Source organism: Scleropages formosus, chromosome 19 (assembly GCF_900964775.1).
Source record: "Scleropages formosus chromosome 19, fSclFor1.1, whole genome shotgun sequence".
Classification (NCBI taxonomy): Eukaryota; Metazoa; Chordata; class Actinopteri; order Osteoglossiformes; family Osteoglossidae; genus Scleropages; species Scleropages formosus.
The window spans coordinates 1,318,905-1,341,791 of NC_041824.1; the positions used below are offsets into that span (position 1 = coordinate 1,318,905).

General features: G+C 46.5%; 1 protein-coding gene across 2 annotated transcripts; it reads left to right on the forward strand.

Annotated features, from left to right (window-relative positions):
• The first annotated feature begins 233 nt into the window (after window positions 1-233).
• On the forward strand, window positions 234-4,187 carry LOC108927577 (eotaxin-like). Of its 2 annotated transcripts, none has more exons than XM_018740987.2 (4): window positions 234-441; window positions 2,270-2,390; window positions 2,670-2,737; window positions 3,727-4,187. In XM_018740987.2, exons 1-4 carry the CDS (start codon window positions 360-362, stop codon window positions 3,744-3,746), a joined length of 291 nt encoding a protein of 96 aa, XP_018596503.1. In that variant the 5' UTR covers window positions 234-359; the 3' UTR covers window positions 3,747-4,187. The 2 variants fall into 2 exon arrangements, with proteins under 2 accessions (XP_018596503.1, XP_018596502.1); XM_018740986.2 differs by lacking the exon at window positions 234-441 and adding an exon at window positions 1,179-1,448.
• The last annotated feature ends 18,700 nt before the right edge of the window (window positions 4,188-22,887 follow it).

A 22,887-nucleotide genomic window follows, 5' to 3' on the forward strand; every position in this document is an offset into this window, starting at 1 on the left:
GGAAGCCCACTGTTAAAAAAGTCTCTTTGGTTTCACCCTCTGACTCCCGAGGGCCCTTTGGCAGAGTTTTTTTGTACCCGTGCATCTCGATTCCGTCGTCAGGAGACCCTTTGCAGAAATGCGTCACGGCTGAGGCCGCAGTAGGTGTCGCTGCCAGGAGACCACCGTGTCGCCGTAGGGCGTCACGGATTACAAGTGTGTGGTTTTCGCTACAGCAGCTCTTACACACACCTTCTTTCGGTGCTGATTTCGCACGGACTTTGCGCATAAATACCGGCCTAGTTCCTTCAGCGAGCCTCGGAGACACCGAAGCACTTGGCTGTGCAACTTCCACGTGTTCAGAGGGAGGGAAAAAGGAGATGTTGACTTTTTCCACTAAGTTCTGGGCTCTGGCCTTTCTCCTCTCCATGGAAGCATGTTCACCCGCACAGTCCTCCAAGTGTGAGTATCGTCGTCGTTGTCCGACACACACGTGCACACACGCACACACACACACACACACACCACACACACACACACACACACACACACACACACACACACACACACACATAGAGTAGGTGCAGGGTGGAGACCCCCAGTTCTCCAGCGCAATCAGAGCGAGAGGTGGAAGAAGGAGTAATATGTTTGGGAAGAAAAGGGCCGATTCTGTAAATGTTGTGCATCGCGAAGCTGGAGGCCTGTGTCCGTTAAGTTGGAGGGCGATGCAGGACCTCACCGACACTCACCGGAGTGGTTGGGGGTGACGGTAACATTTACGATAGCAAAGCAGATCTGCTGAAGGAGGAACGGAGGTTTCGTGTGCAGATTAGATTGTGAGATGCTGAGCGTGATTGTGAGAGCGATGCTCATTCACCCAAGATGAATGTCAGAGGGACAGAAACCGACAGAAGTTAATGAGCTAAAAATCCAGTGATGTTTCTGTTGCATGATATACAAATAATACACGTGTTGAAAGACACATTGAATGTCTGGGTGCTCAGTGGATCCACGCGGCTCCTTCGTCACAGACTTGAGAGAATGTCTTGTAAAACTAAGGGTCATCGTAAATCACGATGAATACGCATTCACTGGTGCACGACTTAGAGAGCAGAAACACGACACCTTTGTCGCTTCGTCTTTGTGCATCAGAAAATGTGCTTAATTTGCACAAATTTCACACCTACTGTTATTATTTCTGGATGTCTGGTTTTGCAAGACATCGCTGAACAGCTTGTGGTTTTTGTACATCTGCGTGGCTGCAGGGCGGAAAATGATCGACACCAGTTTCCTGTGGTATCGAAGGCTCACTTTAAAAGGGGTTCGGTGCCGTGCATTCGCTCACTTCTTGTCTCACAGCGATCATCTCTGCACTGCCAGGCTCCCATTGGTCCGCATCAAGATGAGTCGCTACATCCTCATTGCTGTCCTCTTTCTCTCCTTGTGCAGCATCACTAAGCAAGAAGACTGTGAGTGCAGGAGTGGAAAACATTATTATTATTATTATTATTATTATTATTATGGGGGGTGCGATGGCACAGTGGGTTGAACCAGGTCCTGCTCTCTGGTGGATCTGGAGTTTGAGTCCTGCTTTGGGTGTCTTGTGACGGACTGGCGTCCCATCCAGGGTGCGTCCCCTCCCCCTCCAGCCTTGCGCCCTGTGTTGTCGGGTTATGCTCTGCCTCGCCGCGACCCCGCTCGGGACAAACGGTTTCAGACGGTGTGTGTGTGATGTGTGTATTATTATTATTATTGTCTGATGATGATGATGATGTTTGAACAACTGTTTTAAATGTTCTATTATATTTTCTGTTAATTTGATTTTGTGCGTGTGGTCATCCGGTGAATGGTGAGCACTTGTATTTACCTCTACTTTTCAGCTCTAGGGTCTTGAGGCCGCTTGAACTCCCACTCATCCATTGCGTGATGTGGCACAAGTGCCTTGTGTTTCCATCTCAAACACAACAATTTCTTTTCTCAAGGAGCTACAGTCGTTTGCACGTGGAACCGTTACGTTTTCGTACGTGCGAGGGGTGGGGAGCGCACGGCAAGAGACGCTGCCCAGTGTCCAGGCTCACATCATTTCGACTTTAACTCCAGCACTTCTTGGTCGATGGCAGGTTGCGACGCCACTGCCTACGATGTTCTGCTGCTCACGTTCAGTTTTGTCTCTATGTTAAAATTCCATGAGTAACATTTGTATTGTTGGTGCTGCCAGCTACACTTGCCTCGCTCCCAGGCTCATCCAGTGAGCCGCCAACATCCGTTTTACTCTTTCTCTTGTCCTCAGATCGCCGTCCAACCAAAATTGTTACAAGCTGCTGCAAGTCCGTTTCTTCTGCTGTTGTCAACTTGGACATCTTGAGCTATGAGCACCAGCCTGCCCTGGGCCCCTGCGTTGAGGCCATTGTGTGAGTTCCCCTTCTGCGCCTCTCGCTGCTGAAAACTCTCACATGAGCACATGTCACTTGGCGAACCTCAGACCCCCCGGAGGTTCTGCTCAGGTTCCGGCCACTTGGCTCAACGTCACCGGTTTGATTCTCACTCCTACTTTAGTTCCCCAAATCGAGGGACTTATCCTGAATGGCTGCAGTAAACATACCGTGCTGTATGCATGCGTAAAATAACTGTGTGTGCCTTCAGAGAAGTAACCAATAATGAAGCATTGCAATTCTTTTCTTCTCTTGTAGGTTTCAAACAAATAAGGGGAAAGTGTGCTCCAACCCAAAGGCCCGCTGGGTTTCTAAGAAAATAAAAGGTACAAGAAAACATTTAATCTCATCTTTAAATCACATCTTTCTGTTTGAAGACGACAAAGTGTCACACGTAGAGTACGAGCCTCCACCTTCGGGGTAGAAGTAGTTCTAGGAGTTAAAGTCAGTCTTGTGTGTGTGTGTGTGTGTGTGTATTTTGATATTTTACACTTGAATCATTTCCAGCTCACAGAAATGCAGGTGGAAGGAGGGATGAGGTGAAACACTGGTGGTGCTCAGTAATTCCTGCCTTCATTAGCAGTTCACGTCTACAAGTATTTCAAATAACGCGAAAGGGAACTGAAAACGGGAAACGTAGCCGAGTGGTTATTTATTTTATATACTATATTAACCAGATAAATAACACATGCAACTACAAAGGAAATATTAATACAGCAGATGCTGGATCCTCTGTAAAAAATTAAAGAAAGTGTGTTCACAACATGCGGGGGGGTGCGGTGGCACAGCAAGTTTGGCCGGGGCCCTGCGCGGTGGCGGGTCTGGGGTTCGAGTCCCGCTTGGGGCGCCTTGCGATGGACTGGCGTCCCGTCCTGGGTGTGTCCCCTCCAGCCCTATGCCTCGTGTTACTGGGTTAGGCTCGGGCTTGCCGCAATCCCACTTGGGACAAGCGGTTTCAGCCTCTGTGTGTGTGTGTGTGTGTGTTTACAACATCAGTCACAACTTTAACCATATTACGATATGAAATTCTTTACAAATCTTTCTTTACCTTTTATTTACAAATTTAAACACATGAAATTGAAATACGAGCACATTTTTGCCTCAGGTCTTCAACTTGTGTCCAAATTTATCAAACCGCGATTGGAAAAAAGGTGTCGAAATACAGGAAAGATTGTAACATATAGAGTATTATGAAAAAAATAGTATAAAATTTAACTAAAATATTAGAGGAAGGAACATAGTGGAATGAGCTGTTTAACTCATATGATCTGCTGATGTAAATTCATTCGTTTCATGTGTTTGTCTCTTTTCTCAGAGATGCAAAAGCCTGCGTGAGAAGTTTCCAGAAAGAGAGCAAAGCGCCAGTTTTTCCCAAGAAAACCTCCCAACCTGCTTCATCGCTTCTTCAGGAGAAACAAACTGCACTGCATGTATGTGGCTTCCGAGAGAAGTCAAGAGCCCGTGAACCGACGGCACACTTTTTAAACTTAGTTTCTTTTCACTGAGCTCTTTGTTGAGAAATCTGCGCGACACAAGGACCGTAAATACTTGCTTTCTGGAAATGGAAAACAATCGAGTTTCATTTTACTATAATTTGTCAATCATTAAAATTTAGACGTACTGTATTTTTCAGTACAAAGTAGCAACTGATCCATTGTGACACATAATCACTTTCTTATACGTTGAGACTGAAACCAGTGTTTTTATACATTTTTCAACTTTTGCACTCAAAACGGAGGATATCAGAAAGGGATCAAAATCTCAACCAAGTATGAATTAACACATCAGGTGACCAGAACCCAGGATACCTTAAGCCGCCTGAAGTGATGTTTAGAGTTCAGATACTGGAAAACATATTTCTGGAAACATATTTTCTTTCCTTTTATTATCATTCATTTTTTTCTTTATGAACAAGAGTTGTATTGGTAATGAGAAACAAGATACTAGGTTTCATTTTTCACGCTTCTAAAAGAATTACATATATTTGCTTTCAGAATTTTGCAACACTGTGCTCTATTTTTGAAAATGTCAATAAATATTTTTTCTACCAAATCATATAGCCTGTGCTTGTGTGACTTCTGATGATGCTGATGTCATTCTTTGTTGTCACCTAAACACCACGGCTTCACCTAGATTTAATCCCTCGGTTCGCACCTCTAGTAATAACATAATAACATTTTATGGCAGTGCTACTACCAGGAATTTTGGACCAGCTCTTAATACACACACACACACACATTTTCAGAACCGCTTGTCCCATACGGGGTCACGGGGAACCGGAGCCTAACCCGGCAACACAGGGCGTAAGGCCGGAGGGGGAGGGGACACACCCAGGACAGGACGCCAGTCCGTCACAAGGCACCCCAAGCGGGACTTGAACCCCAGACCCACCAGAGAACAGGACTGTGGTCCAACCCACTGCGCCACCGCACCCCTCTCCAGCTCTTAATAACCAGGTAATAATGAACAATAGCAATTACAATGGGGGGAAGGGCGTGGTGGGTTCAGCGAGCGTTCACTGTGTAGTGGGTCTAGGGTTCAAGTCCTGCTTGGGGTGTCTTGAGAGGGACTGGCATCCTGGCCTGGGTGTCTCCTCTCCCCCCCCAGCCTTGCACCCTACGTTGCCGGGTAAGGATCCGACTCACCATGACCCCACCTGGGACAAGCAGTTGTTGATGATGGATGGATGGATGGAATTATAACGTACACTTTCTATAATTTGCACTATTTACTCATGTAAGGAAGGAGCATGTGAAGTTTTTCACTCTCTCGCAGTCTATCATGTGGTTCTCCGAGAGAATATTGTCGGCAGGGTGACACAACAAGTAGCGCTGCTGTCTTACATCACCTGGGTGGTGCGAGAGGATGTGGGTTTTATCCCCACTCAGTCTGTGTGAAGTCTGCACGGGCTTCCTCCGGGTGCTCTGGTTTCCTCTCACAGTACAAAGACATGCTGTTCACCCATAGTGTGTGAGTGACAGAGAGAGCGCGTGTGTTCCACTGATGTATGGATGAGTGACCCAGTGTAAGTAGTGTATCTAGCAGTGTAAGTCACCGTGGTGAATAAGGAGTGTGGGCTGATAGTAACACTACATAGAGTTCATTGGAAGTCATTTTGGAGAAAAGTGTCTGATAAATAAATAAATATACGTAATAGAGTGACAATATTTTTTACACTTTGACTATAGTATGGTACCGCAGTAAATGGAGACTCACCTGTTTCTCTCATCCTGAACATTATTCCGGGCTTCGGCCACCAGAGGACAGCAGTAAATGGCACAACCTCTCCAGGCCCCATTTCTACACTTTTGTCTTACGCAGCTTACAATGATTTACCCGCCTGTACAGCTGGGTCCTTCTCTTGGGTTTTCGGTCGTGACGGGTGAGCGCACTTCAGGCTTACTGAGAGACTTCATTTTCGTCTCGAAACTGGGTGAATAATTCTAAGTGGTTTTGGAGGTGTCTCACTGCCCAGCAACTGCCTTCCAATGTATCACTGTGTGATGTTTATTGTGTGAGCAGAAAAGGTTTCTGGATTAATCATCTTGTGTGTGTGAGTGCGTGGGGGGGGGCATTTTTCACATCTGCGTTTTGCTGACTTTGCATCATAATGCATGTGCTCATGTCATTGTGTTTTCTCACCTCGAGACTCCTGATGAATTGTCACTTGTTTCACCACAGTCGCTTTTTAACGGCTGCAATGTGCCTCTGAAGTGTGCAGAGAAGATTTCGTGAAAGAGGCAACCGTTCCAGGAAGCAGGGTGCAGATCATCAGGGTTTAGATGCCGATTCTTAGAATTAATCGTTAAAACATATGAACCTATGAACAGATAACTGCACATTCATGGATGTAAACTTCATCTTTTCTTGCATAAAGAACACCTCTATTATGAGAGATGAGTCTCGTCATGGACGAGATCTTTAGCTGCTTTTGCAAGAGCAAGGATTTGGAAAGGACTCCATCTCTGCAATGGTACCGTCACAACTGCACTCATGACCCTGCGATAAACTGGCATCCCGTCCCATCCCAGCACGGAGCAGGACAGCGAGCGAAGCCTGTCTTTCATACCGTACTTAGGGGTTATTTGTCTCCCACCAGGTGGTGGGGATGAGGGCTGTAACGGAAAAGAGGAGTGGAGGAGCGGAGGGGAAATAGAACGTGTCAAATTCTGAGCCAGGCCTCCCTATCCTGGCTGTGACCTGTCTGACAGGCTCCTGATATTTAGAGTAAATTACTATGTGCGTGAAGGGCTTAGAGGGCAAAATGCCATTCTTCTGACCAATTCTGAAAAAGGATATGAAAGAGAAAGCGATATCGTGCAATCTAGAAGCAAAAGAAACCCTTTCCACCCTGTTTTTCGTTTGCATCTGAAGACGTCCAGTAAATGTTGAGCGTTCAGACTTGTTGGTTATGAAGGCGACCAAAAGCGTGCGTGAAATACTCCCGATTCGACCCGAGGAAACGGAGCAAGACTGGTGCTCGACGCACCGTCTCCTTGCGAGCGCGGAAGGCGTCTTACATCAGCTGCTTTCGGCGCTGTGCGTGGGAGCGCATCTCAGCGATTGCTCCTGCTACAAATACCGCGTTCCGAAAGGTAGCGGAGCAGAGCCGCACGTTCGCCGCTCACTCTCAAGCTCCCATCGATCGCCTTTCCACGATGCATCGCTGTGCCCTCCTAGTCATCCTGCTTGCTTTCCTCACGTGCAGCTCCGCACAGCAGGAGAGATGTGAGTTCAGCTCCTCACCGCCTTTCATCCGCCTAAAAAGCATTTCTTCATATTAATATGTATATTTTTTATATGCTGCATCCACAGCTCGAGTCAATCAGCCAAAGCGTCACTTGGCATCGCATGATACCGATGCGCTATTGAAAGATGTGTGGTGAACGGCCTGTGGCCGCAGACGATGTTTGGGTGCTTGCTTGGGCTTCTACGCTGCCGTGTTCTGCACCGCGGAACTTTCCGGTTAGAAAGCGGCCTCTCAAGTCACATTGTGAAGGAAGACACTTGTGCTCTTGAGGAGAGACGGTTTGAGTTCGTGTGCCGAAAGGCTGCAGTTCGGTACTGAGCTTTTGTGTCCAGAGCGCAATGTGAACATGTTAAAATGTACCTGAAGCCCGTGATAAAAAACGCGTCATCTCGGCTGTTTGCTTGTGGAAGTGAAATGACTTTACTGAACTACCGCCCTGCGCTGCAGCTCTGTCGCTGTCGAAGTTCCACGCTGCAGAGGATCGCAGCTGACGTGAGCGTTTGTCGGGGACGCGCCGGGGAACCGTTCTTCCGAAGGCCGCGAGGGACGCGCTGCAATGTGCACGAGGGCCCGGTCGGCCCCTTTGACGCTTTTTCACGTCCTCAGATCACCGCGTCACCGCATCAAACTGCTGCCGGAGGGTCTCGTCGGCTATCGTCCGCCTGAAGATCACCGCATACGAGCGCCAGCCCGCCAAGGGCTCCTGCATTGAGGCCATCGTGTGAGTCTCTTCCGTCCGGAAAAAGAGTCTTTTTTGCGTCTCTCCGCTCCTGCGACCGGTTCGTGCTCACCGGTTGTGCGGGCAAGGCCGAGACGCGTCCCCTGAACCGAGAGGATCGCTAACGCTGCTCTTCTCTTGAAGGTTCCGCACAGAAAGGGGGAAAGTGTGTGCCAACCCGAGGGCCCCGTGGGTCGCAAAGAAAATCAAAGGTATCGGCAAGAAATCGTTTCATCTGAAAAATGTAACCATTTGACCCCCGAAGGACGGCGTCGCACACCGGACGTGAGTCCGCGGGGTCACTCGGGACGAGCGTCCGCAAGGAGGAGTCACACATCGGTCAAACTGTTTCCCGACTCACATTCACAGTTTCCTCACTTGTGATTCCAACAGCCTTCCATTCTCACGCTCTTCCTTTCGCTTGCGCATCACAACCCCTTTCGGACGATGGACAAGTTAACCGCCTCTGTTTGGGAGGCAATAACATTCATCGCTGACCCGACTTCCTAAACACCCCCTCCACATACACGCTTTTCTTGTAATTACATCACAAAACTAATCAGAAAACAAAAACTTGATAGAAACAATGAACAGATCGAGCAACAGATACAAGTTCTCTAAATATAAGTAAGGTTTCATTCAAGAAGGTTCCATTTGCTGAGATAAAGAGCGTTATAAAATCATTTGAGAAGTTTAACAGAATAGAAAAGTATCAAGCAAATAAGGCAATTAAAGATGTGAAATAATGACACAATAATGTTTTGCTTTCATTTCTAGAAGTGAGTGAATTAGCTGCACGTGTCTGTATTTTCTCAGGGGTTCCAGAGTTTCCGAAAAGTGACAAGTGAGAGATGGAAAGTTTCCAGCAACGAGCAAGAAACAAGGGTTCACAGAGTCGTCCCGACCGGCTTCATCACTTCTTGCGCGAGCGGCTTAGAGCAGCGCTTCTGCAGTTAAGTTTAAAGAACTGCACAATGCAAAAATGATTTCAAAGTGAAACCACCAATTAACTGACTTCTTTCGCTCATGCAATTATTTTGTAGTAACTGAGAAAAAATGCTGACTTTTTCTGCAATAAATGATTATGTTTCTCATTAAAATATTGTTTGCTTATTTGTTTCGAAGCCCAAAGGGGAGTATGTGAGAGCAGGAGTTTGATGGCCATGCCAGTTAAACGATTATCTTGTAATTAATAGAAAGAGATGAGCAGGTGGTTTGCGCAGACGTTGACTGTGCCGAAAGGTCCTGGAAATTCTGATATTTCCTTTCACCCCATGGGAAGTACACTTGTGCTACGGTGTGTTTCGGAAGCCCCACCTTCCCCTCCTGTACTGGCACCGGCCCTCTACCCTCCACAGACCTTCTACGCAGTACATTTACGCTCACTTTTACTCACTTGCCAGACGCTTCTCTCCAAAGAGACGCACGTCTCCGAGAACAACACAGTTCTTTTCTGCTCACTCGTTAATAGAAATAATAATAATTACAGTTGTAGCGAATAAACCTTCTTCTCGAAACTCAGGTTTCTCAGTTCTGGAGTTTTCCGTCAGGTTTTGCCGGAGGACCTACATGGCAGGGCCTGGTGCTCCTTCCATTCGAACCCCGATCGACTGTAGCTGAGAGTCCGGCACATGGGGGGGTCGGCCTACACCACCGTCTCGCTCGAACCCTAAGGGAGCATTTCCATCTGGCAAATCGTAGCCTCCTGTATCTTAAGTCAGCGTGTGAAAGGTTGAAAGAGTTAAATGCTGCGGTGCTTTTGAATCTACAGAAGGGTCGGGGGTTGAGGGGGTGAAAGAACGAGGCTTCTGTTTTTTTAAACAATAACCATGAGAAGCATTATTTCGCTCCACGGTGTTTCGGAAAACAATCTGTCTGCGCATAAAAGTTGCGCCCGGTTGTATTCGCAAGTAAAGGAGCACCGGATGCAGTAAAGAGCGGAAGACATTCGCTGCCAAGTCCAAGGTGCGAAAAAGGTTGACGCAACAGCTTCAGCTGAAGTTGGAGAGTTTGTCAGATTGCCAGCGTGACGCACGAGTGTGTGTCTCCACCGAGAAGCGTCCAGCCGCAAGGTCACGATGGGTCCATCCGTGTGTATTCTGGGGTTTCGGCTCCATAGCGACAAAGCGAACAAACCAGGAAATCCAGAGGCGATTAAGAAATGAATAAGACCGGTTTGCTTAGATGCTAGAAAACAGAAAGCAACGAGACGCCCCAAGGGATGACCACAAACTAAAGTGAAAAGTACAGCGCAAGTGACCAACACACGGAACCGGCGAGCCTCGAAAGAACCTAAACCAGCGAACGTTGTCAGAACATTCCTCCCATCTCACCGTTGCGAAGCCGAAGACGAGAAAACACACGCAAACCAGGATGTGCGAAAGGTGCGACGGTTTGCGGCGAAGCCGGAGCGCTTGTCAGATCAGCGCTTCTGGGTGGCGCGAGCAGGATGACTGCGAGCGAACTCTTCCTGCAGCTGCTGAAAGCAGTGGAGCCGAACCGTACCTTCCCAGCGCTTCCCTCACTCACTGCTGCTCGTCACCTTCCGGTCATTCATGGGCTCGGGTTACTCTGCGCAGGTGGACGCAGCAGGAAAGTAGGATTCCGGCCCCTCGCCACGTTTCTGCTCTCTTCAGCCACAGTTTACCATGCGGGCACCTCGGTACAGATACTCTCCTTCATTCTGTACCGTTCAGGTGTGAACCTCAGATGTGTGGCTGGGATTGCGTGATGTCACATGCGAGAGGGAAATGTCCGAGCCTTCGTTGGAATAAGTTGTGAAGAGTGTAGTAATGATACCAGTTTTCATCATTTCGTTTGCTGCTGGACGAGAAATTACATTTACATTTATTCATTTAACAGACACTTTCCTCCAAAGCGACGTACATCTCAGAGAAATACAGTTTGTATATTACATTAGCTGAAAGACATGGTTGCAGACATGTGATTCTTAAGTAAACTTAGCTTGTTTTTGCCAAATGAATCCCTTTGGCTAACATTTTTACTTTCATCTATTCATTTAGCTGAGGTGTTTCTCCAAAGCAGCTTTCAGTGTTGAGGTCGCAGTTACACACACACACACACACACACACACACACACACACACACACACACACTTTCAGAACCGCTTGTCCCAGACAGGGTCACAGGGAACCAGAGCCTACCCGGTAACACAGGGCGTAAGGCCAGAGGGGGAAGGGGACACACCCAGGACGGGACACCAGTCCACCGCAAGGCACCCCAAGCAGGATTCAAACCCCAGACCCACTGGAGAGCAGGACTGTGGTCCAACCCACTGCACCACCACACCCCCAGGTCACAGTTATTTACCCATTTATACAGACAGGTAACTTCAGGGCAAGTACCTTGTTAAGGGTACTGCAGCCAGAGGTGGGGATTGAACCTACAGCCTTTGGAAGGAGAGGCAGTAGCTCTAACCACTACACGACCAGCGGTACACCTGTTGACTGTGGTCCTGCAAGCATTTTTTGCAGTGATGCTGCTTGTCATACAGCGGCTTTTAGGAGTCATTCTTTAAAAAAATATCTTCCAAAGATACTGTTGGTCAGAACTAAACGCTGAGTTACTTTTCAGATCACTCACTGGATATACTTGTACAGGTGGTCCCCTATATGTGATGGTTCGACTTTACAATGGTGAGCTGGCGATAGACATTAAGTAGAAACCGTACTTCAAATTTTGAATTTTGTTTTTTTTCCGGGGCAACCGATATGCGGTGCGATACTCTCTCGAGATGCTGGGCAGCGGCAGCGATCCGCATCTTCCAGTCCGCCACGCGGTCGCTATACAGATACCCCCTGTTTCTGCGTTGTGTTTTGTGCATCCGGAATGTCACCGAAACGCCCATCTGTGTCTCCTGCTACTGCGGGGAAGAAGAAGAGGAGGGCGGTTACTGTTGAGGAGAAACTCCAGATAATTGCCCAGCATGAAGGCGACAAGCCCGTAATGGCCATCGCACGTTGCTAGGCTGTGATGTTCGCTAGGTTAGGTGTACTATATGCTTTTTAGACTTAGGATATTTTTGAATCAGAGTGGGTTTCACAGAATTTAACCCCATCGTAAATCGGAGACCACCTGTATACTGTATTCACTAATACTACTAATTCAACAAGAAAATTAAGGAAGCATCGAAAACTTCAAAAGAGACAGACTTGGCCAGTTTTGTTACCTGCTCCCCAAGTTTCCATGGCCTTTGATCATCTCATGACCACATATGAACTGTATTTCATCATTCACAAGCCTCCACATCTTCACCGCAGCACATTGTGTCCTCCTCACTTTTTGTGCTCTGTGATTGTAAAGAAACTCCAACTTGAGTTCACCAACCTTCATAACACCAGCTGACCTGAGAAATGGTCTTAGATTGAAGGGATGATTAATTTTTCTGTCTGCTCTGCCAGTTTGTGTGGATTCCTTCAGTAGATGCAAGTTAGGCACATGCTCGCACCTGACTCACATGCCACTTGGTACGCAGGCCTGTTCCAACAACAAACTGAATCAAGTGCCAACTTGAAAAGCTTGGTGGCTACTGGCATACAGCACAAGGAGAAAAGAAAATATGTTTAAAAAGTATGCAGCAGTAACGGCCTCTTTATATATCCTGTGTCTATTTAATAGGCTTCTTAGCGTTAGAGCATGATCTTTGATTGGCAATATGAGATCTGTACCCAGTAAACTCTGTTATTTAATGCTGATTTTTCCCACCAGGGACCAGTGTGAAGTGAAGGTAACTTAAGTCTGTTACACTAAGTTGAGGTCAATATTTTACACGTACGACAGGACTTTTTTTGGGTGTAAATGTTTTAGATCTTAAGGGAAATATTGCAGTGCATTTCAGCATTAAAAAACACCATTTTGGTTCTGCATAATTCATATGATTGGATTAAATAGTTTAAGGTGTTCATGCAGCGTCTTAACTGTTTGTCCGCACTTGTCACAAATTTCCCTTTAGAATAAATACCCTTGTTTTCTAGGAAGAGCAGCATGATTTTTATGGTCTGAGATTTCGGATCTACCATGTGGGCCCACCACCCACAAGGTCCTACATGGGGGTTGGGTGCAATGCCTTTCATGCAGCGGGAGGGGATGGGGTGGTGCGTGGCGTCACGGCCCCTCGCGGCAGAAACTGGCTCTTGGCACCTGGAATGTAACCTCGCTGGGGGGAAGGAGCTGAAACTGTTGCAGGGGGTAGAGATACCAACCAGCTCATCGCTGGAAACAAACTTCCAGTCCTACGGGACACTTCCCAAACATGCTGTTTGAGAAAGGTCTGAAATATCATTAAGGACTGCACTCACCCAGCTCACCACCTGTTTGCCACACGTCCGGCAGACGCCTCTATTGTATCCGTTCAAGAACAACAAGACTGAAGAACAGCTTTTACCTACGAGCCATCAGACTACTTAACAGCGAGTAGTCCTGCTCTGCGACACTTATAACTGACACGTTATTACTTCTCTTCCAGAGCCCTGGACATTACTTCTCAGTGTTCACTATTTACTGTTTATTTACTATTTATTGTACTTGTATTTATTTGTACCTGCCCTTTTATACTTGATTTTTGTGCCGCCTTACTTATCAGCACTTCTTTGTCTAAATACATGTTTGTTCATGTCTGTTCGCGTCTATATGAGCCTCGTCACAAGCATTTTAATGCCCAGTGTACCCAGTAGAACTGTGCAAATGACAAATAAGCAACTCAGACTCTGACTCTGAGCTTGCCTCGGTGAACGAGAGAGTCGCCTCAATGCAACTAAAGGTCGCAGAAAGGAAGACTTCGACTGTTGAGTGTGCTTATGCACCAAACAGCAGTTCGGACTATCTGACCTTCTTGGAGAGGGTGGGTGTGGTTCTGGACAGGGCCCCACCTACAGACTCCATAGTCCTTCTGGGGAACTTCAACGCTCAGGTTGGCAATGACTGGGCAATCTGGAGTGGGGTGATGGAGTAGAACAGCTTGTCTGATCTAAACCCGAATGGTGAAACGTTATTGGACTTCTGTGCTACCCATTGTTTGTCCATAACAAACACCATGTTTAAACACAAGGATGCTCATAAGTGTACTTGGTACCAGAGCTCTGTGGGCCAAAGGTCAATCACTGACTTTGCAGTCCTTTCATCTGACTTGATGCCTTATGTTCTGGACACTCAGGTGAAGAGAGGTGCTGAGCTGTCAAGTGATCACCATCTAGTGGTGAGCTGGATCAGATGGCGGTGAAAGTCCAGAATAATTTTAACTCCCACCTCGGTGAGAAATTCTCCCATGTCCTGAAGGTGGTAGAGGACATGGAGTCTGAATGGACCCTGTTCAAAACCTCCATTGTGGAAGCAGCCAGGCCCAGCTGTGGCCAAAAGCTTGTTGGTGCCAGTCACGGTGGCAACCCAAGAACCCGCTGGTGGACATCAGTGGTGAGGGAAGCCATCAAGCTGAAGAAATAGGCCTTTAGGGCCTGGTTGGCTCTGGGGACTCCTGACTCAGCAGATAGGTACTAGCAGGAAAAAAGTCAGCAGCGGCTGCGGTTGCAGAAGCAAAATCCAGAGTATGGGAGGAGTTTAGGGAGGCCATGGAAAAATGACTTTTGGTCGACCTCAAGGAGGTTCTGGAGAACCATCCAGTGACACAGGAAGTGTCGAAGGAGCTTTGCCCAAGATGTGCTCAGTAAAGGTAGAGAAACTCTGACATCGAATGAGGATATTGTTGGGAGGTGGAAGGGACAATCTGAGGAATTCCTAAACCCAAAAGATGTACCTACCTTATAGGAGTCAGGGCCAGAGGCTTCCCGGGTATCAGAGTCCATTTCCCTGGTGGAAGTCACTGAGGTAGTTGGAAAGCTCCACAGTGACAAAGCACCGGGGGTGGATGAGATTCGCCCAGAACTGCTTAAGGCTATGGATGTTGTAGGGCTGTCATGGCTGACACGTCTTTGGAATGTTTTATGGACCTCAGAGACAGTGCCTTTGGATTGGCAAATTGGGGTAGTGGTTCCAATCTTCAAGAAAGGAGACCGGAGAGTGTGTGCCAAGTATCGGGGTATCAGACTTCTCAGCCTCCCTGGGAAAGTCTACGCCAGGGTGCTGGAAAGGAGGCTCCGGCTGATAGCTGAACCTCGGATTGAGGAGGAACCAAGCGGATTCCATCCTGGCCGTGGAACAGTGAACCAGCTTTTTACCCTCTCACAGATAATTGAGGGAGCATGGGAGTTCGCTAATCCAGTCTACATGTGTTTTGTGGACTTGGAGAAAGCCTACGACCGGGTCCCCCAAGAAATTCTGTGGGAGGTGCTTAGGGAGTATGAGGTACCGGGGCCACTATTGTGGGCCATTCGGTCTCTGTACACACGGAGCGTGAGGTGTGTCCGCATACTCGGCATTAAGTCAAGTCCATCTAATGTGGGTGTTGGACTCCGCCAAGGTTGTGTCTTGTCTTCACTCCTGTTTGTCATTTTCATGGACAGGATATCAAGGTGGAGTAAAGGTCAGGAGAGCATTCTTATGCAGGAGTCAGAAGGTGACGTCTCTGCATTTTGCGGATGATGTCCTTTTGGCACCATCACATGGTTGCCTCCAACATCTAATGGAACGATTTGCAGCCGAGTGTGAAGCGGTTGGGATGAGGATCAGCACCTCTAAGTCTGAGTCCATGGTTCTCTCACGGAAAAGGATGGCATGCCCCCTCCAGGTAATGGGAGAGAATTTCCCCCAGGTGGAGGAGTTTAAGTATCTTGGAATCTTGTTCACTAGTGAGAGGAGAAGCGAGCGTGAGATCGGCCGCAGACTGGGAGCAGCGGCAGCAGTAATGCGGTTGCCGTACCGGACTGTAGTGGTGAAGGGGGAGCTGAGCCATAAGGCAAAGCTTTCTATTTACCGCTTGATCTATGTCCCTAACCTCACCTATGATCATGAACTCTAGGTAAGAAGGAAATATGGTGTGGTGGTGTAGTGGGTTGGACCACAGTCCTGCTCTCCGGTGGGTCTGGGGTTCGAGTCCCGCTTGGGGTGCCTTGCGATGGACTGGTGTCCTGTCCTGGGTGTGTCCCCTCCCCTTACGACCTGTGTTACCGGGTTGGCTCCGGTTCCCTGCGACCCCGTATAGGACAAGCAGTTCTGAAAATGTGTGTGTGTGTGGGGACAGAGCAAAAGCAACAGCCCTGAGATGTATAAACAAGTCCCTCGTCACTTGCTCTCTGTTCCTGGGACAAACTGGAGAAACATTTTACTAAAAATAAGTTGTCCTCAGCCAAAAGCACTTTGAATATTCACAACGGATTTTTGCGTGTTGGGTTTATTTTTACATCGGCCACTTTCTCCCGTTAGTCTGGTTGCAAAACGTCAGAGAGGACAATGCAAGTGACGTGAACTCGAACAAGATGCTCCGGGGCCCAGATGAGAAGCATTCAAGGTTTTTGTGTTATTCTCTCCTATTTAACGAATGAATAAGTCGAGACATTGTGTTGTGGCTGAATGATGCCCATACGATGAGAAAGGTGCCGTGTGAAACAGCAGTTCTTTCTGTACCGTGAAGTGCCACTTTTCACTATGCTTCATGGCGACAAACAGGATAAGCTGCTTTATTGGATGGAATGGAGAATTAGTTACATGTTTCTCACAAAATTATTATTTTTTCTTTTAGAAACATTTTGACTTGATATCGCTAGCAGTGATGTTGTAATAAAACGATGCATAATTTCTGTCTTTGAGGCTGTTTCTTGTGTTCTATAAAGCAGCATTCTCCGAAAAAGAAGTAACTTCTGCACAAAATGACATTACATTGGGTTAATCTTTACCTTACTGTGGAACTTCACAGCTTATATGCAATTTGTGTGTGTGAGTGTGAGAGAATCTTTTACCTGACAGCACGGTGTGTACCATAGTAATTACCCCACAATAAGCGCAGGGCTCACTTCCTCATACCATTGTCCTCGAACCCCCATCTCTGCTGTTTAAGCTTTACCACTTCCATACAAAGACTCTAATCCCTTCATTATATTTACCTGCTCTGATGGTTGCTTACATCAGTGGCCATTACAGCAGACAGACAGACACACACACACACACACACACACACACACACACACACACACACACACACACACACACACACACACACACCCTTTTGCACGGGGATTTCCATCCTGGACACTTCACAAATATGCAAACACCATACTGCAGGACACCATGCGGTGACACTAGTTACAGCAGGTATTGTTCCTAAAAGGGTCGTAGTCATGTTTATATCTGGAAAGTTAAGAAGAGTGCGGTACAGTGGTGCAGCAGGTAGCACTCCTGGGTTGTGGATTCGATTGTGGGTCTCAGTTTGACTCAGCCATCTTTGAGGTGAATTATTCACTCTATATTGTCTGCCATGGATGAATGAGTGACTCTGTGTGTGTGTGTGTGTGTCTGGTTTACCGCATCCTCCTCCTCCACCTCAAGCTCCTGCATTGCTCTGTGGCTTTGAAAATCTGCATAAAAAAAAGATAACAAAAATATTTTTCAGAAACATAACACTTATTCATTTGCTTTCAAGTTCTCCATCATAAGGTTTTATTTGAACAACACTGAGTGTTTTATATATAATTTATAACAGCATGTAGGCTACTAATGTCATGGTTCCACCAACAAAACTTTTCTGTGCCTCAATATCCACTAAAAAAGAAACTTGCTGTTGCACCCAAGTGGTACAACTCACCTAAAGTCAAGAAATTTCCCGGAATGAGGATTTTTCCAGAAAGTCAGAAACAGGAATAATCTGTTATGTATAAACTGGTTAATGAATTGCACCAGTTAATGAATTGCGGAGGAACGAGACACTGATGACGCTAATATTGTCCGTCCTTCGCACAGCGTTCTCGGAAATGGGAACCTGCTTTCTCCAAGCGGGAGTGTGTTCCTTCGCGTCCCGCTGGTAATTACTATGGTACGCACCGTGCTGAAACCCCTCGGACTTTCCGCTGCTCCCCTCCAGGTCAGTCCCTCACTGGGGGCTTTGTCCTGTCCTCCTGCACCCCTCACCTCTGTCACAGCACAGACTGGCGTCCCGCACCCATGCAGCCATACACAGGTGAGCCAGAGGACCTAATGAGGCCCAGCGCTGCTCAGGTAACGACACACTCTACGTCTTTCGGTGCCTCCGCTCAGGTGCAATGTTTAGCTACTTACAATTATTTGCACACCTATACAGCTGGGTAATTTTTACCGCAGCAATTTAGAGAAATTAGCACGATCTAGGGTCCTACAGCTGGAGGTGGGATTTGAACCTGCAACCTTTGGATCCCAAGGCAGCACCTCTCAGCCCTTTTCAATTTTTCTATCGAAATGCAGTCCCCCTGTGACAGCTGCAGCGCCTCAAGGGACAACACATCCTCTTACAGTAGGATACAATGTGGAAAAGCCAGTTAAACAAAAGAGGAACTTTCCAGAATAACAGCAGGCAATGAATGTGTCCGAGCCACAAAGTCAGCCTTCGGGCAGGTCCCTGCAGGTAGGAGCAGCGCCGCGGTCAAGAGGGTGTCTCTCTTCCCAGCTCGTGAAAGGACAGGAATAGCATGCAGTCAAAGGACTCTTCTTTGTTTTATGTTTTTTATTTTTAACATTATTTTGTTTTCCACCTGTCCAAGCCAGGGCCAAGTTCCCATTGCAGCCACAAAGGAGCGTGTGTGTGTGTGTGAATCCCCTCCTGCGCGTACATCACGCCTCGAGATGAACACTGAAGGAAACTCACGCCCCCCTCTCCACCCACACCGTCCTATTTAAAGACAAACGAAGCAGAAAAGGTTTTAAAATGTTAACGGTGCTGTTATCCTGTGTGTAACCGTGTGATGTAACCACATGATGCGGTACGACTGTGACCTTTAGTTGTGAACAGTGACAGATGCACATTAGAAACTGTTCAAAAACAGCAAACACCGAAATGTCATTTGGCGGATAATAAAACACAAAACTGTTATTCCTTTTTAATGCTGTTGCTGGAACCGGTTGTGTGAACAAAGGACACGGGTGCGTGAGTGTAAACACCAGCATGCAGCACAGTGTCGGTGTTGAGCTACTCAACAAATGTAAATATTGCAGGTCTGCAGCAGGAAGGAGACTGCTGCTTTTCCTCTTTGGCGACAGATGTCAGTGAAAATTCCAGAAGTATTCCTTCATTTTTAGGTGTACGGCTTTCGTTCCTTAAATGTTGCCGGTACATTTACATGTATTATTTATCAGACGCTTTTCTCCAAAACGACCAACATCTCATAGAAAATACTGTGCTCATTACTTCAGCAGGAAGAGACACTTAGATACAGATGTGTGATTCTTAAGTACAGTTAGTTTCTTCCTTTCCACCATATGAACCGATGTTCATCGCACGAGTAGCTGCATAAAATTTTATCAAAATATCCAGGATTCCTCATCACTCTCCTAGTATAAACTTTTTTTGAGATACATATAAACATTTACATTACATTACAGGAGTAGCTGCATAAAGGTTTATCCGTTGTTTAACAGGTACGATCTCAAAGTTATAGAGCATGAACATTTACACCTTATATGAACTTAAGAGACGATGGGCAAAGTGAGTCTGGAAGAGATGAGTTTCCAGACCCTTTATAAATGTGGACAGAGATTCAGCAGTTCTGAGCGAGAGGGGGAGGTCGTTCCGCCACAACGGAGCCAGAACCGAGAACCTCCGTAATTTACTTTTCGTGCGTGGGACCACCAAGCGGGCAGATGTGTAAGAGGGTAGGGGTCATGTTGGGGTGTAGCAGACGGTCAAGTTGTAGATATCTGGGAGCACTTCTATTGACGTATTAAAGTAAAAGAGCAAAAACAGCAGTAAAGTAGAGGAGCAGTGTGTCTAATTTCTGTGAGCTCATTGATGCTTCTCCTCTCCGTCCAGTTTAAATAAGTGATTGTCCCAAAGATGCTCGCAGGAATCTTGTCCGTCGTGGGACACAGTCCCCAGTTCACGTCAACATGGAGCGTCGGTGTCACAGAGGGGAAGCAGCGGTGATGGTTTATATTTAACAGTCCAGGGAACCGACTACTTCCCGGTGCGCTTATTATTTCCTCTTCACTCCTACATGTAACATTTGATTCAACATGTGCAGCTGCGCAAGCAACGAGGTCGAGTAGCGTGTTCGTGGACACTTGAGCGAGAAACCGTGGGTCGACCTCTATTTTCCTTCACCAAGTGCAGGTGAGGAACAACGCGAGCTTCCGTAGAGCAGCGTCACATCATCACGCTTCTATAGCAGTCAGGACTATGAGACCCTCCGGTGCAAACCCTGTTCCCTCACGATGTTCCCACATGGCAGCATGGCAATGCCCCACACACACTGCTAAAGACACGCAACACCTCGCATGGCCTTTCAGGTGACCACATCTGAACATCACTGAACCTTGAAGGAAAGTTCTCGATCACAGAGTGGGAAGTTAGCACTTATTAAGTGCTTGGTAAGCGTTATTATTAGTTGTAAATTGACATAAAACTCTTTATTAATCTAGAATGCCCATAAGGGTGGGAGGTTACTGGCACTTGGACCCCAGATGTTTTTTTTCTTTATTGACTCTCAGTTGGGAGTTTTTTGTTCCTTTCCTCTGTGGCCAGTAGACATACTTAAGAGTTTTAATAACTGTGTGGGTACTGTATTACTCTAATATATAGTCACCTGTCTTATTAGTTTGTCTAGTCCAGGGGTCTCCAACCTTTTTGTGAGTGAGGGCTCCCTGAAGGGATAAAATAGTCTAGACTAGAGGGCTACTTATTTGATATACTCAAAAAATATATAATTCGTTATAAACACAATGGTGCTTTTTAAACTTTCAGTTAACAACATTATCATGTCAAAAGGAGAATAAAATATCTTGATATCCAATCGTGGCATAAAAAACATTAATGATTTCTCACAAGTTGTTTTAATATTTTTTATTAAACAATCAATCCTGGATAATATTTATTGAAATATGAACATTTATCATTTTTTTCTTTCACACTGATTGATTGCACTGAACACATGATTTCCCTACAGACTCATCATCACCCTGGATGAAAACCATTTTGCACGAACCGAAGTCTTTCTCCAGTTGTTTCGTTACGTTCGCTGACATGATAGCAGTGACTCGTCGTCTTGCGATTGTGTTCGGCCCGAGTTGAACACCGGAGAGTGCAGACATGATTTCATCTCCATTCATTCTTGTGATCTTTAAAACAGTGTTCGCTATCACTGACAGTCACATACATAGCTCACTTGACAATAATTTCGCCATCCGAGAACGATTTTTTTGTGTTTTGTCAAAAAATGAGCAACCCTTGTACCTCTCTTGGATACCGCGATGCTAGCCAGAGGCATACATTCTACACTTTTTGCCTCCTTTGTGACGAGAAATTCTGTCTCCCACTCCTCGTCACAGTAATAAGTCTTTTTGTTTTTTGCAGGACCTGGCTGGTGCACCATCAGCCATAATTAATCTTGTGTTGTTTTTTCGTTATAGCTGATTTCACCTTGTTTATGCCGTCAGCTCGCTACCGCCTCAACTCACAGAGAATCGCCTACGAGAAACGTACGCTGCGTACGTTAATAAGATGCGTAGTAAACTTGTAAATATTTAAATTTTTTAAATGATGATTTTATTTGATGTTTTAATGTGATATGAAATGTTAACATAACACTTTTTCATTTTTTTTGTAAGTATAACAAAAAAAACCAAAATCAATAATTACAATTGAGCCTGTTTTATAGAACGTGCTTGGCGGGCGACTCGCAGACATGGCGGGCACCATGTTGGAGAGCGCTGCTCTGTCCCTTTGTTCAGCTCTGTGTCGTCACTGTGTGAGAAGAGCTCTGTAAAAACACATAGGATTTCACTGAAATGAAGTACTTTTCAGCCTCATTTACCCTCCAAAGAACGGGAGGCTTTTTTTTCTTGAGGTCTTCTGCATTATTCCGTAACACAAACACACACACGCAGGAGGACTTGTACGACTGCATTCCACGGAGGAATCAAGCTGTTTTAAAACACACACACAGAAACCGCTTGCCCCAAGCAGGGTCACGGTGAACCAGAGCCTAACCTGGCAACACAGGGTGTAAGGCCATAGGGGGAGGGGACAGACCCAGGATGGGATGCCAGTCCACCGCAGGGCACCCCCAACAGGACTCGAACCCCAGACCCACCGGAGAGCAGGATCCAGCCAAGCCCGCTGCGCCTCTGTGCCACCGCACCCCCCGCCATTTTAAAAGCAATGCTCCTCACTAGCTCCCTGATATGAACATATTGTTAGGTGTTTCCGTTATTTTGTCCGCCTCCTGCATTATCACATTTGAGACGAGATACTCTATCGTCATTGTATGCGGCGCAATGAAATTTCGTGTGGCAGCCCTCAGAACAGCAGCAGAAAGAAGGACCACTTTAAATAAATAAATAAATAAATACATAAATAAGAATTAGATTGAAACGTAAGTCCTTTCATGTAGCTTTTCTAGGGCTAACGTACCCTTGGCTTGCGGGGAATGTACTGTATTTGTTCATTCTGGTATGATTCTGTAGCCCAAGAAGGAAATTTTGATATTGGAAATCTCTCTGAACTGTGTGAACCTGCAGTGTATTGTTTTTACATATTCTCCTAGAGCAAATAAGGTGGCAATATTATCATTTTTATTCTCTGCTCAAGTGTGAAATAATTTTCATTGTTAACCATTCCTTGTATCTGCGTTTGATCTTTAAGCTCATCAATATTTCAAAGGGGAACTTTCTCATTCCACCCATGCGGCTCTGAAATTCCACACCTTTGACGCATGATTTGCATTGGGAACGAAGCCGTTCCCCTGGTGCAGTGAAAGAAACAGCAAAAAGTCATCGAGGAATTTTCCCTTTTTTCTCACACGGGGTGGAGCTGCTCACAAAGTAGGAGGATTTGTTGACACAAACAAGAAGGAATGAGGAAAAACCGTGCCGGGAGACTATTTAAGCAGTGAGCAGAGCAGAGGCAGGAAACACGAGTT

What these genes read in the sequence shown, in the direction of transcription:
- LOC108927577 (XM_018740986.2), top strand. Translation starts at nt 1,253, where the DNA reads ATGATCGACACCAGTTTCCTGTGGTATCGAAGGCTCACTTTAAAAGGG. An exon ending in CCCTGCGTTGAGGCCATTGT is followed by an intron (nt 2,391 to 2,669) that starts GTGAGTTCCCCT and finishes CTTCTCTTGTAG; the next exon opens with GTTTCAAACAAATAAGGGGA. An exon ending in GGTTTCTAAGAAAATAAAAG is followed by an intron (nt 2,738 to 3,726) that starts GTACAAGAAAAC and finishes CTCTTTTCTCAG; the next exon opens with AGATGCAAAAGCCTGCGTGA.